At 41.7% G+C, this 14,943-nt stretch overlaps 2 protein-coding genes across 2 annotated transcripts in view; one reads left to right on the top strand and one right to left on the bottom strand.

Annotated features, from left to right (window-relative positions):
• The window catches only part of LOC123931367 (putative protein ZNF720), an 867,309-nt gene that overhangs the window by 549,170 nt on the left and 303,196 nt on the right, over window positions 1-14,943 (bottom strand). The window lies entirely within an intron of this gene.
• LOC123930589 (zinc finger protein OZF-like) lies at window positions 11,063-13,261 on the top strand. Its single transcript, XM_045986795.1, is given in 3 exon segments — window positions 11,063-11,499; window positions 12,099-12,637; window positions 12,720-13,261. Coding segments are annotated over 3 exon segments (1,518 nt in total).

Here is a 14,943-nt window from a genome sequence, read left to right as displayed (position 1 = left end):
TAAGAAAGCTTGGTAGTGTAGTGATAGCATCTTGATCTTGGGTCGAGGATGGATGAGTTTATTGTACAGGAAAACAGATGGCCTCTTCTCATGACCAAGGTTCAGGCCTATATGCTAGATGTTCCTTGAAGATACTGGGGATTCCTAGGATGCTCAGAGTCTCCAACACGAACCCACCTCATGTGCAGTGTGTCCCTGTATGAGTTGAGGGTGGGCGACTGGAGAGTGGAATTAGTGTGATGGAGATGTTTATGATGTTTGCTGTGTCATGAGCCATAAGACACTTGGACTTTGCCTGGGAACCTCTTGTCTTCTGCCAGTATTGGAACACTGTTACAGGCCAACAGGTTAAGGTATAGGATATGTGTCATCTTGGATTTTGTATATTTATTAATTTTATCCGTGGACTTTTTTCAAAACAAAATAGACATTCATAGGTTTGTTTCTTGTTTGTTCATTGAAGTTGCTTTGGTTGCACACATAAGTGAATACGTACAGTATTTGTACGTCACTTAGTTCACATCGCATAACACCGTCTGGGTCAAACCGCAATATCACAAATGACAAGACACAATGAAAAAAGCTGAAAGAGACACATATACAGTGAATAGCCTGAAAGTTACCAGTGTGGAATGGAGAAGGATGATAGGCAACATGAGGAAGTGGGAATGGGAAGTAGAGGCTTCCATGGAGTGAAAAGAATACAGGGAACTCCTCCAATGGTTTTTCCATAGCATTTTATGGTGCCAGATATGAGCTACTATTGGTGAGTATAGTAGCACCTATAGAGCTGTTGAATCTGCATGTTGTACACCTAATGTAATGGAACATTGTAAAGTATATATTAATGGGAAGGAAATAAAAATGGATATCAAGAAACATATACATACGTAGTTTAAAGTAGTGTCTTAAGAAGTTGCAGGTAAAGAAAACTAAACCTACTCTTCCAAAGAAGCTACTCCTAAGTACTCACAGTAGGATAAAGTCCTAGGAAAGCAAACTGATCTGTATCACAGTGGAGATAAACATTTCTTAATGTAGAAGCAAAGGGATACGGCAAGAGAAGCATGTGCCCAGCAGAGCAAAGAAGGGAACTGGAAGACTAAGAAGAGCCTATGGTCCTCACAGGCAGCTCAGGAAGAGCAGCCCAGAGTGTACATGGAAGAACAGTCATTTCTCTGAGAGCTTCTTAACTCCATTTCCTTGAGTGTGGTCTCTTACCTCTCACCACTGAGGAGCATCAGGAAAGCTTTTCCTTGGAAGTGGATTCTTTGGGGAAGACCAGAAAGTGCAACCAGGTTTTATAACTGTGCTCATTTTAGGCAAAGTCGGTTTTCAGAAGCAGGCCTAGATTAAAAGAAGTGATCCTGTAGCCTGAAGCCAAGGGTATTAGTAAAAATCCAGGGGAAACTTGAAATTGATAAAGGCCATGGATTCAGTGGCATCCAAGCTACAAAACTCAGCGTTGCAGCCAGAAGCAGATTGCACTTGCATTTCTTGTGAAGGAGGGAGATATTTCCATGAATACGGTGGCATGGAAAATTGAAGAAGGAAAAATAAGAGGAGGTCCAGAGAAGAGTGATTGAGTTAAGTTTGTTATGCAGGGGGTAGGTTGGCTTGAATGAAGAGTGAAGGAAAGCGAAGGACTCCATACTCACCTGTATGCTCTGCCCCCTCTTTCAGAAACCTTTGAGACTATCGTGATTCAGTCCTGAAATTTTTTTTTTTAAGATTTTATTTTTTATTTATTTGACAGAGAGAGATCACAAGTAGATAGAGAGGCAGGCAGAGAGAGAGAGAGAGGGAAGCAGGCTCCCTGTCGAGCAGAGAGCCCGATGTGGGACTCGATCCCAGGACCCCGAGATCATGACCTGAGCCGAAGGCAGCGGCTTAACCCACTGAGCCACCCAGGCGCCCCCTCAGTCCTGAAATTTTGAGCAGAGCATGCATTGTCGATCAGTGGCACATTTGTGAAAAGTAGAAACGCAGACCCCACCCTATCATCCAAATCAGAGTATGAATTTTAACAGGATCTTCAGTTCATTGTCATACACATTAACATTGGAGACGTGCCCATCTAGCTCAGCCAGACTCTTCCATTATTCTACTCCTGACGTCATGTCTGTAGGACATTAGTTTGATAACTGTGCCTTGTTGTATGCCATAAATCAGGATATTTGCTCTTCATTTCCCAGATTATTTTGGGTATGGGCTATCCCATGACATCCACGTAAATTTAGGATGGATTTTGATCTTTGTGCAAAAATGGCATTGGAGTTTTGGTAGAGATTGCATTTTGTGTAGATTGTTTCTAGATTTATTGTGTTTCAATTATTCTAGTGAAAGAACATAGTTAGGTTTCCTACTTATTCATTCTTTGATTCCTGCTCAGTATATTGCACTTTTCATTGTTTCTGGTTTCACCTCTACCCTTATGTTAAATTGGAAGCATTTTGGGGTGGGGAGGGGGTCTGCTCTAATGTATGATGTCTCTGTTTTGGGAATTGTTCTTTGTTGTGTAGAAACAAAACTAATTTTTATATGTTGGTTTGTGTACCAGCTTTATAAAATCCATACGAGTTTTAACAGGATTAAAACAATAAGGATTCCCAGGAGAAGAAATGGCAGTGGTGTAGGAGGGTTCTAGACTCTTGTGTCCTGTCATGAACACCACTAGGTAAAAGTCAGGTCATCCTAAATGCCCCAGACATTGGGCCGAAGAGTGACAGCACAAACTCCCCAAGTAAGAGGAGAGAAGAGGACACATGGAAGATGGCAGACAGTACAGAGACATGGTTTAGGGAGGAAAGGAGTATAGCATTGTGGAGAGCAGGGAGCCCTGGTTGTGTGGTACATTTCATGACAGAGGAGCACTCAGGGGAATGCTTAAGGAGGTTTCCCAAAGCCATTGGCTTAGAGAGCGAGAAGGGCTGAATTTCATGAGTTCTTGGAACCAGCATATCTTAAAGCCTGGAGGTTTAATGGTCAGCAGGTTTGGATGGGATAGAACCAGGAGGGCACTGAGGTGCTCCTGGAGAGAAGGCTGGCAAACAACCTGGGGGCACACAGCGTGGAGACAGTCATCTGAAGAACACCTGGGGTGCACAGTGGGGAGAGTATTCAATAGTCTAGAAGCATATTCCTGAGAGGAAACATTCAGTGACATGTGGCTTCCAAAACATGGGAGCCCTCTCCCATCCTGTAGCATAAAGCAGAGCCCCACTCAGTGAGAACACTGACTGTCTGCCTTGCTTGCACCAGGCCCCACCGCCTGTGATCTGAGGGGACTGCCCTCCTCAGTGAGGCTTTCCTCAGGCTCAGTAAGATCAGCCCCTGCCCACATCCCGTCTCCTGAGCAGAGATTCTGCAGGGCCACAGTCCTGCTGGAGTTGACATCAGGTCTGCTTTCACAATCGGAGCAGAGTTCACCCAGTTCCAACTGGCCACATTCATGCCAGGGACCCAATACTGCCTGTAGCAGGCAAGGAGAGCCCCTGCAGACCACTGGTCTGAAGGATACAACAGGACACATCACTGACTTTTCTAAAAGACAGAGAAAAGTAGAGAGTTAGACAAATGCCAAGATGAAAGAATTTATCCCAAAGAAAACCAGCAGATAAGATCAGGGCAGAGATCCAATGGAAACAGTAGTAAAGAGCTTGATTAAGAATTTAAAGCAGCAGGGGGAGGAGTCAAGATGGCGGAGAAGTAGCAGCCTGAGACTACATCAGGTAGCAGGAGATCAGCTCGATAGCTTATCTAAACATTGCAAACACCTACAAATCCAACGGGAGAGCGAAGAGAAGAAGAACAGCAACTCTAGAAACAGAAAATCAACCACTTTCTGAAAGGTAGGACTGGCGGAGAAGTGAATCTAAAACGACGGGAAGATAGACCGCAGGGGGAGGGGCCGGCTCCCGGCAAGCGGCGGAGCAACGGAGCACAAAATCAGGACTTTTAAAAGTCTGTTCCACTGAGGGACATTGCTCCAGAGGCTAAACCAGGGTGAAGCCCACGCGGGGTCAGCGTGGCCCCAGGCCCCGCAGGGTCACAGAAGGATCGGGGGTGTCACAGTGTCGGAGAGCTCGCAGGTATTAGAACGGAGAAGCTGGCTGCAGAGACAGAGCCGAGGACTGAACTCTCAGCTCGGGGTTACCTTGAGCCTGTCGCGGGCTGGGTGAGCTCGGAGCGCGGCTAGAGGCTGGGGATACGGGAGTGATTGAGTGCTGTCCTCTGGGGGCGCACTGAGGAGTGGGGCCCCAGGCTCTCGGCTCCTCCGGGCCGGAGACTAGGAGGCCGCCATTTTCATTCCCGTCCTCCGGAACTCTACGGAAAGCGTTCAGGGAACAGAAGCTCCCAAAAGCGAACCCGAGCCGATTACTTAGTCCGGCCGCCGGTAAGGGCGGTGCAATCCCGCCTCGGGCAAAGACACTTGAGAGTCACTACAACAGGCCCCTCCCCCAGAAGATCAACAAAATATCCAGCCAGGACGAAGTTCATCTATCAAGGAGAAAGCAGGTTCAATTCCTAAGACAGCAGAGCAATTCCAGAGGAGGAGAAAGCAAAGCACGGAACTCATGGCTTTCTCCCCATGATTCTTTAGTCTTGCGGCTACTTCAATTTTTTTTTTCTTTTTTCATTTTTCTTTTTTCTTCTTCTGCTAAATTTTTTAAAACTTTTACCCTTTTCTTTTTTAACGTTTTTTGACTAGTTCATCTAAATATATATATTTTTTCTTTCTTTTTTATATTTTTTTGTTTTATTTTTTAAATTTTTTTCTTTTTTTTTCTTTTTTTTTTTTTCTGAACCTGTTTTTATCCCCTTTCTCCCCCCTACAATTAGGGGTCTCTTCTGATTTGGTTACAGCGCATTTTTCTGGGGTCTTTGCCACCCTTTTAGTAGTTTATTTGCTCCTTCATATCCTCTTATCTGGACAAAATGACAAGGCAGAAAAAATCACCACAAACAAAAGAACAAGAGACAGTACCGAAGGCTAGGGACCTAATCAACACAGACATTGGTAATATGTCAGATCAAGAGTTCAGAATGACGATTCTGAACATCCTAGCCGGGCTCGAAAAAGGCATCGAAGATATTAGAGAAACCCTCTCTGGAGATATTAAAGCCCTTTCTGGAGAAATTAAAGAACTAAAATCTAACCAAGTTGAAATCAAAAAAGCTATTAATGAGGTGCAATCAAAAATGGAGGCTCTCACTGCTAGGATAAATGAGGCAGAAGAAAGAATTAGTGATAGACCAAATGACAGAGAATAAGGAAGCCGAGCAAAAGAGGGACAAACAGCTACTGGACCATGAGGGGAGAATTCGAGAGATAAGTGACACCATAAGACGAAACAACATTAGAATAATTGGGATTCCAGAAGAAGAAGAAACAGAGAGGGGAGCAGAAGGTCTATTGGAGAGAATCATTAGAGAGAATTTCCCTAATATGGCAAAGGGAACAAGCATCAGAATCCAGGAGATGCAGAGAACCCCCCTCAAAGTCAACAAGAATAGGTCCACACCCCGTCACCTAATAGTAAAATTTACAAGTCTTAGTGACAAAGAGAAAATCCTGAAAGCAGCCCGAGAAAAGAAGTCTGTAACATACAATGGTAAAAATATTAGATTGGCGGCAGACTTATCCACAGAGACCTGGCAGGCCAGAAAGAGCTGGCATGATATATTCACAGCACTAAACGAGAAAAACATGCAGCCAAGAATACTCTATCCAGCTAGGCTATCATTGAAAAGAGAAGGAGAGATCAAAAGCTTCCAGGACAAACAAAAACTGAAAGAATTTGCAAACACCAAACCAGCTCTACAGGAAATATTGAAAGGGGTCCTCTAAGCAAAGAGAAAGCCTAAAAGTAGTAGATCAGAAAGGTACAGAGACAATATACAGTAACAGTCACCTTACAGGCTAATAATGGCACTAAATTCATATCTCTCAATAGTTACCCTGAATGTTAATGGGCTAAATGCCCCAATCAAAAGACACAGGGTATCAGAATGGATAAAAAAACAAAACCCATCAGTATGTTGCCTACAAGAAACTCATTTTAGACGCGAAGACACCTCCAGATTTAAAGTGAGGGGGTGGAAAACAATTTACCATGCTAATGGGCATCAGAAGAAAGCTGGGGTGGCAATCCTTATATCAGATCAATTAGATTTCAAGCCAAAGACTATAATAAGAGATGTGGAAGGACACTATATCCTACTCAAAGGGTCTGTCCAACAAGAAGATCTAACAATTTTAAATATCTATGCCCCTAACGTGGGAGCAGCCAATTATATCAACCAATTAATAACAAAATCAAAGAAACACATCAATAATAATACAATAATAGTAGGGGACTTTAAGACTTCCCTCACTGAAATGGACAGATCATCCAAGCCAAAGATCAACAAGGAAATAAAGGCCTTAAATGACACACTGGACCAGATGGACATCACAGATCTATTCAGAACATTTCATCCCAAAGCAACAGAATACACATTCTTCTCTAGTGCACATGGAACCTTCTCCAGAATAGATGACATCCTGGGTCACAAATCAGGTCTCAACCGGTATCAAAAGATTAGGATCATTCCCTGCATATTTTCAGACCACAATGCTCTGAAGCTAGAACTCAATCACAAGAGGAAAGCTGGAAAGAACCCAAATACATGGAGACTAAACAGCATCCTTCTAAAGAATGAATGGGTCAACCAGGAAATTAAAGAAGAATTGAAAAAATTCATGGAAACAAATGATAATGAAAACACAACAGTTCAAAATCTGTGGGACACAGCAAAGGCAGTCCTGAGAGGAAAATATATAGCGGTACAAGCCTTTCTCAAGAAACAAGAAAGGTCTCAAGTACACAACCTAACCCTACACGTAAAGGAGCTGGAGAAAGAACAAGAAAGAAACCCTAAACCCAGCAGGAGAAGAGAAATCATAAAGATCAGAGCAGAAATCAATGAAATAGAAACCAAAAAAACAATAGAAAAAATCAATGAAACTAGGAGCTGGTTCTTTGAAAGAATCAATAAGATTGATAAACCCCTGGCCAGACTCATCAAAAAGAAAAGAGAAAGGACCCAAATAAATAAAATCATGAATGAAAGAGGAGAGATCACAACTAACACCAAAGAAATACAGACAATTATAAGAACATACTATGAGCAACTCTACGCCAACAAATTGGACAATCTGGAAGAAATGGATGCATTCCTAGAGACATATAAACTACCACAACTGAACCAGGAAGAAATAGAAAACCTGAACAGGCCCATAACCAGTACGGAGATTGAAACGGTCATCAAAAATCTCCAAACAAACAAAAGCCCAGGGCCAGACGGCTTCCCAGGGGAATTCTACCAAACATTTAAAGAAGAACTCATTCCTATTCTCCTGAAACTGTTCCAAAAAATAGAAATGGAAGGAAAACTTCCAAACTCATTCTATGAGGCCAGCATCACCTTGATCCCAAAACCAGACAAGGATCCCACCAAAAAAGAGAACTACAGACCAATATCCTTGATGAACACAGACGCAAAAATTCTTGCCAAAATACTAGCCAATAGGATTCAACAGTACATTAAAAGGATTATTCACCACGATCAAGTGGGATTTATTCCAGGGCTGCAGGGTTGGTTCAACATCCGCAAATCAATCAATGTGATACAACACATTAATAAAAGAAAGAACAAGAACCATATGATACTCTCAATCGATGCTGAAAAAGCATTTGACAAAGTACAGCATCCCTTCCTGATCAAAACTCTTCAAAGTGTGGGGATAGAGGGCACACACCTCAATATTATCAAAGCCATCTATGAAAAACCCACCGCAAATATCATTCTCAATGGAGAAAACCTGAAAGCTTTTCCGTTAAGGTCAGGAACACGGCAGGGATGTCCATTATCACCACTGCTATTCAACATAGTACTAGAAGTCCTAGCCTCAGCAATCAGACAACAAAAAGAAATTAAAGGCATCCAAATTGGTAAAGAAGAAGTCAAACTATCACTCTTCGCAGATGATATGATACTATATGTGGAAAACCCAAAAGACTCCACTCCAAAACTGCTAGCACTTGTACAGGAATTCAGTAAAGTGTCAGGATATAAAATCAATACACAGAAATCAGTTGCATTTCTGTACACCAACAACACGACTGAAGAAAGAGAAATTAAGGAGTCAATCCCATTTACAATTGTACCCAAAACTATAAGATACCTAGGAATAAACCTAACCAAAGAGACTAAGAATCTATACACAGAAAATTATAAAGTACTCATGAAAGAAATTGAGGAAGACACAAAAAAATGGAAAAATGTTCCATGCTCCTGGATTGGAAGAATAAATATTGTGAAAATGTCTATGCTACCTAAAGCAATCTACACATTTAATGCAATCCCTATCAAAATACCATCCATTTTTTTCAAAGAAATGGAACAAATAATCCTAAAATTTATATGGAACCAGAAAAGACCTCGAATAGCCAAAGGAATATTGAAAAAGAAAGCCAAAGTTGGTGGCATCACAATTCCGGACTTCAAGCTCTATTACAAAGCTGTCATCATCAAGACAGCATGGTACTGGCACAAAAACAGACACATAGATCAGTGGAACAGAATAGAGAGCCCAGAAATCGACCCTCTACTCTATGGTCAACTAATCTTCGACAAAGCAGGAAAGAATGTCCAATGGAAAAAAGACAGCCTCTTCAATAAATGGTGCTGGGAAAATTGGACAGCCACATGCAGAAAAATGAAATTGGACCACTTCCTTACACCACACACGAAAATAGACTCCAAATGGATGAAGGACCTCAATGTGATAAAGGAATCCATCAAAATCCTTGAGGAGAACGCAGGCAGCAACCTCTTCGACCTCAGCCGTAGCAACATCTTCCTAGGAACAACGGCAAAGGCAAGGGAAGCAAGGGCAAAAATGAACTATTGGGATTTCATCAAGATCAAAAGCTTTTGCACAGCAAAGGAAACAGTTAACAAAACCAAAAGACAACTGACAGAATGGGAGAAGATATTTGCAAACGACATATCAGATAAAGGGCCAGTATCCAAAATCTATAAGGAACTTAGCAAACTCAACACCCAAAGAACAAACAATCCAATCAAGAAATGGGCAGAGGACATGAACAGACATTTCTGCAAAGAAGACATCCAGATGGCCAACAGACACATGAAAAAGTGCTCCACGTCACTCGGCATCAGGGAAATACAAATCAAAACCACAATGAGATATCACCTCACACCAGTCAGAATGGCTAAAATTAACAAGTCAGGAAATGACAGATGCTGGAGAGGATGTGGAGAAAGGGGAACCCTCCTCCACTGTTGGTGGGAATGCAAGCTGGTGCAACCACTCTGGAAAACAGCATGGAGGTTCCTCAAAATGTTGAAAATAGAACTACCCTATGACCCAGCAATTGCACTACTGGGTATTTACCCTAAAGATACAAACATAGTGATCCGAAGGGGCACGTGTGCCCGAATGTTTATAGCAGCAATGTCTATAATAGCCAAACTATGGAAAGAACCTAGATGTCCATCAACAGATGAATGGATAAAGAAGATGTGGTATATATACACAATGGAATACTATGCAGCCATCAAAAGAAATGAAATCATGCCATTTGCGACGACGTGGATGGAACTGGAGCGTATCATGCTTAGTGAAATAAGTCAATCGGAGAAAGACAACTATCATATGATCTCCCTGATATGAGGACATGGAGAAGCAACATGGGGGGGTAGGGGGATAGGAGAAGAATAAATGAAACAAGATGGGATTGGGAGGGAGACAAACCATAAATGACTCTTAATCTCACAAAACAAACTGGGGGTTGCTGGGGGGAGGTGGGATTGGGAGAGGGGGAGGGGGCTATGGACATTGGGGAGGGTAAGTGCTATCGTGAGTGCTGTGAAGTGTGTAAACCTGGCGATTCACAGACCTGTACCCCTGGGGATAAAAATACATTATATGTTTATTAAAAAAAAAATTTTGGAAGGGGAGGTGAACCATAAGAGACTATGGACTCTGAAAAACAACCTGAGGGTTTTGAAGGGTCAGGGGTGGGAGGTTGGGGGAACAGGTGGTGGGTAATGGGGAGGGCACGTTTTGCATGGAGCACTGGGTGTTGTGCAAAAAGAATGAATACTGTTACGCTGAAAAAATAAATAAAATGGAAAAAAAAAAGAATTTAAAGCAGCAATCATAAGGAAACTCAAGGAGTTGAGAAAGCGATAGTGAGAACTTTACCACAGAGATAAGAGTTAAAAAATAATTGGTTGCTTGGTGGCTCACTTGGGTAAGTACTGACTCTTGATTTCTGCTCAGATCTTGATCTCAGGGTCCTGGGATGCAGGCTCAGGTCACACTGTGTATTCAGTGTGATGCCTGCATGTGATTCCCTCTCTCTGTAGCTCCCACCCGAAATCTTGTGATTCCCCCTCCTCAAATATTGTTGGCTCTTATACCTTTATTCCTACAGTCAGTTATACTTTGTCCACTTTCACTTCTTCACTTGTCATTATTGTTAGTCTTTTTTCTGTTATTCTTCATTCAGTTCGTGTGCTGTCAGTGATGTTGATCTTTTCTGCCAAACAACTCTTCCAGTGCTTGATATGTTCCTATTTTTACTGTACTCTAATTCAGTTCAGTTTTCTGTTTCCATATCCTCCATTCTTCAGCTAACTTTGAGCTCATATGATCCTTTTTGAGATTGTTAGAGATACAGGAAGGTGATTTCTGCTACGCTGTGACCATATCACAGAATTATCTATTAGGATATATGGTCAGTATGTTGTGTACCATGTTACGTATCCATGGGGAAATGAGGTCCGGATGACTCATTGTCAGCCATCTTTCTGACATTGTCTGATTGACTTGATGCTTCTGTATTAGAAGTCATCAGTATATTCTTCTGAATGTAGTAAGTACAATGGTTTTACTTTTATTTGGTATCTTTCAGCTCTATCTTCACATGAGACCCAGAGTTTCCTGCTACAGCAGAGCATAGAAGGTTCTTTCCAGAACGGGTCAATGCACAGATGCAAAGATAGTACCGTTGAGATTTTACACTTATGCACAGACTGGGACAGTGATGGGGAGAGTGAAGGGCATCAAAGAAATCCTGGACGATACACCCAAACCAAGGCAATTGCCCTTAATGAGAATCTCACTGCCCCAAATGGTGAAGGATATAAACCACTGTGGAAGACCTCCCTTTTAAAGTCAACTGTTTCTGCAGAGCAGTGGGTCTCTGTCACCACAAGCTCCAATCAGATATTCAAGCATAACGATTTGTGGACAGACTATTTGGAACATCTGGAAAGTAAACAAGTCCATGCTGAAAATAGTAACTTGAGCCATTTGGAAGATAGGATTGGCCAGACCTTAAATCAGAGATTTAGAAATGAAGAACAAAGTACTCAGTGGGATGCATACAAGAGGGAGTTCGCTGATGAGTCAACCCTACAGTATGACCAGAAGCTTTTCACTGGAGACAGAATTGCTAAGTGCACTGAATTTGAGAAAACATTGAACCAGGGCTCCAGCGTTTAGAGATGTGTCAGCGCTAGGTTTGCAGAGAACCATTATGAATGTGATAAATGTGGGGAAGGCTTTCATCCAAGCTCTAACCTCAGTATACATAATGGTCACCATTTGGGAGACAGTCCTCATAAATATAATGAATGTGGGAAATCTTGTAAACAGTCCTCCAGTGTAGGTGATCATCAGAGATTTCATGAGGGACAAAGCCCATTCACATCTAATAAACCAGGGACCATGTTCAGTCAGCCATCAAGCCTAAACATCAATGAGATAATCCCTTGGGGAAAGTAAACCTACATTTTTAAGGAATGTGATAAATCCTTTGACTGCCACTCAACACTATCTCAACGTCAGCATATGCATACTGGAGAAAAAGTATACAAACGTAAAGGTGGTCAAAGCTTTAAGGACTGTTCATCAAAAATGGACATTCGCAGATCTATTCTGGAGAGAAACCCTGCAAATGTCAAGAATGTGGCAAGGCTTTTTTTTTTTTTTCCACTTTTTAAAAATTTCTTTTCAGTGTAACATGTGACAAGGCTTTTAAGGATCATTCAAGTCTTAATAGACATCACCGAATTCATATTGCAGGGAAAAATTACAACTGTAATGAATGTGCCAAAGCCTTTACATCATGCTCAAAACTTATTCAACATCAGAGAATTCGTAGTGGAGATAAACCTTACCAGTGTCAACAATGTGGCAAGAGCTTTAATCACAACTCAACATTTACTCGCCATCACAGAATTCCTACTGGAGAGAAACCTTACCAATGTCAAAAATGTGGCAAGGCCTTTAACTGCCTGTCAAACCTTTCTGAACATCATAGAATTCATACTGGAAAGATACCTTACCAGAGTCAAGAATGTGGTAAGGCCTATGCCATCCCTTCACAACTTACTAAACATCACAGAATTCATACTGGAGAGAAACCATACCAATGTCAAGAATGTGGCAAGGCCTTTTGTGACAGGTCAACCCTTACTGAACATCACAGAATGCATACTAGAGATAAACCCTACCAATGTCAGGAATGTGGCAAGGCCTTTACCTGGAGGTCAAATCTTTCTTGGCATCACAAAATTCATAGTGCAGATAAACCTTACCAATGTCAAGAATGTGGCAAGCCTTTATCAGATTTCACACCTTTCTCGACATCATAGAATTCATACTGGAGAGACACCTTACCAGAGTCAAGAATGTGGTAAGGCCTATGCCATCCCTTCACAACTTACTAAACATCACAGAATTTGTACTGGAGAGAAACCTTACCAATGTCACGAATGTGGCAAGAGCTTTAACTGGAGTTCATACCTTATTCAACATCACAGAACTCATACTGGAGAAAAACCTTACCAATGCCAGGAATGTGGCAAGGCCTTCAAGTGGAGGTCAGGTCTTACTCAGCATTACAGAATTCACTGTGGAGAATAATCTTACCAATGTGAGGAATGTGAAAAGCCCTTTTGGGACAGCTCAACTCTTATTGAACATTACAGAACTCATACTGGAGAGGAACCTTACCAATGTCGAGAATGTGGCAAGGCCTTTATCTGCCTTTTACACCTTACTCGACATCATGGATTTCATACTGGAGAGAAACCTTACCAATGTCAGGAATGTTGCAAGGCCTTCAAGGTGAACTCACACCTCAGTCGACATGGCAGAACTCATACTAGAACATAACCCTAGAAATTCCAAAAACATGGCAAGGCCTCTCTCTAACTGGTGCTCAAGGCTTAGTCAAGATCAGAGAATTCGTAATGGAAAGACATCTTACCATTGTCAAGTGTGTGGCAAGGCCTTTATACACAGCTCAACACTTACTTGACATCACAGAATTCGTACTGGAGAGAAACCTGACGAATGTCATGAATGTGGCAAGGCCTTTAACCGGGTGTTACTGAGCATCAGAGAATTCATCCTGGAGAGAAACCTTACCAACATCAAGAATGTTGTTAGGCCTTTACATGCACTCGGTCCTCACTAAGCATTGTAATATTCATACTAGATAGAAGGCTTACCAGTGTATAGAATGTAAGAACAGGGGCACCTGGGTGGCTCAGGCAGTTATGCGGCTCCCTTCAGCTCAGGTCATGATCCCAGGGTTCCGGGATGGAACTCTGCATCAGGCTCCCACTCGGGAGGCAGCATGCTTCTCCCTCTCCCCCTGCCTGACCCTCCGCTCTACTTGTGCCCTCTCTCTATCTCTCTGTCAAATAAATAAATAAAATCTTGAAGAATGAAAGAAAAAGAGAATGTGAGCAAAATTGGTTAAAGAGTGCTCACCAATTCATGCCTACGAGAGAATTCATATTAGATAAAAATTCATAAATATAAACAGTGTGGCAACGACTTTGTCCAGCATGCATGCCTTCTAAACAGAGAATTCATACTGGAAAGACACCAGATGAATAATGTGGCCAAACCTCCTGCACATCACAGAATTCACACTGCAGAGAAAATTACGGATGTAATGGATGTGAGAGAGTGCCTAAGGACTGCTCCCTTCTCATTCCATATGAGAGATTTTAAATAGGAGAGTTAGTGTACAAATACTAAGAATGTGTCTGACCTCTCAGTGGGACTCCCAACTTTCTTAACATCGTTGTTTTCATATAGGAGTGAAAGTGTCAAATGCAAAGAACGAGGCCAAGCCCATAACTGGAATTCAGTGCTTACTCAGTAAGTCAAGATGCCTACTAGATTCAAACCCTTAGAACATCGTGAATGTGGAGAGGCCTTCATTTTAGTATACATTGGAGCTCATACCAGAGAGTGCATTAAGGAAAGTCAATTGAAAGTTAGCAATGTTTAGAAAACTATTTAATTGAGCATCAGATGCCAATGAATGTTACAGAAATCAAGCCAATGGAATACATTATTCACCCTACTTAGACATTACTCTGCATGAAAATAGTGATTATAAGGAGAAATCAGACTTGAACACTTAGAAAATGCATATGGTAGTGTTGAACCAACTTAGGGGGTGGACTTTTTCATATATATAAGGATATCAGTATTTTTAAAATTTTACATTAACCCTATATGAGATTTGTGACTAACAATATTCATGTATTTCCTCTGAAATCACTGCAGAAAATTCCTCTGTTCCTCATGGGTGTGTAAGAACATGGGACTGATTGTTGCTACATCAAAGATATTAGATGTCCTGCTCCATTAAGTGGGACTCATGCGTACCTAAGTTTTCCATGGAAGATGACCGTATGATATAAAACATATGAAGTACATCTCAGTGGAGACGGTGCTTACGGTTATAACATTGGTGTAAGATTCCTTGGAATAGGTGCTCAGAGCACACACTTCTGCATGTATTGAAACTAAAGAATTTCCTCAATATTAGAAAT

Source organism: Meles meles, chromosome 19, assembly GCF_922984935.1.
Source record: "Meles meles chromosome 19, mMelMel3.1 paternal haplotype, whole genome shotgun sequence".
Classification (NCBI taxonomy): Eukaryota; Metazoa; Chordata; class Mammalia; order Carnivora; family Mustelidae; genus Meles; species Meles meles.
This window is presented reverse-complemented; position numbering and strand designations above follow the sequence as displayed.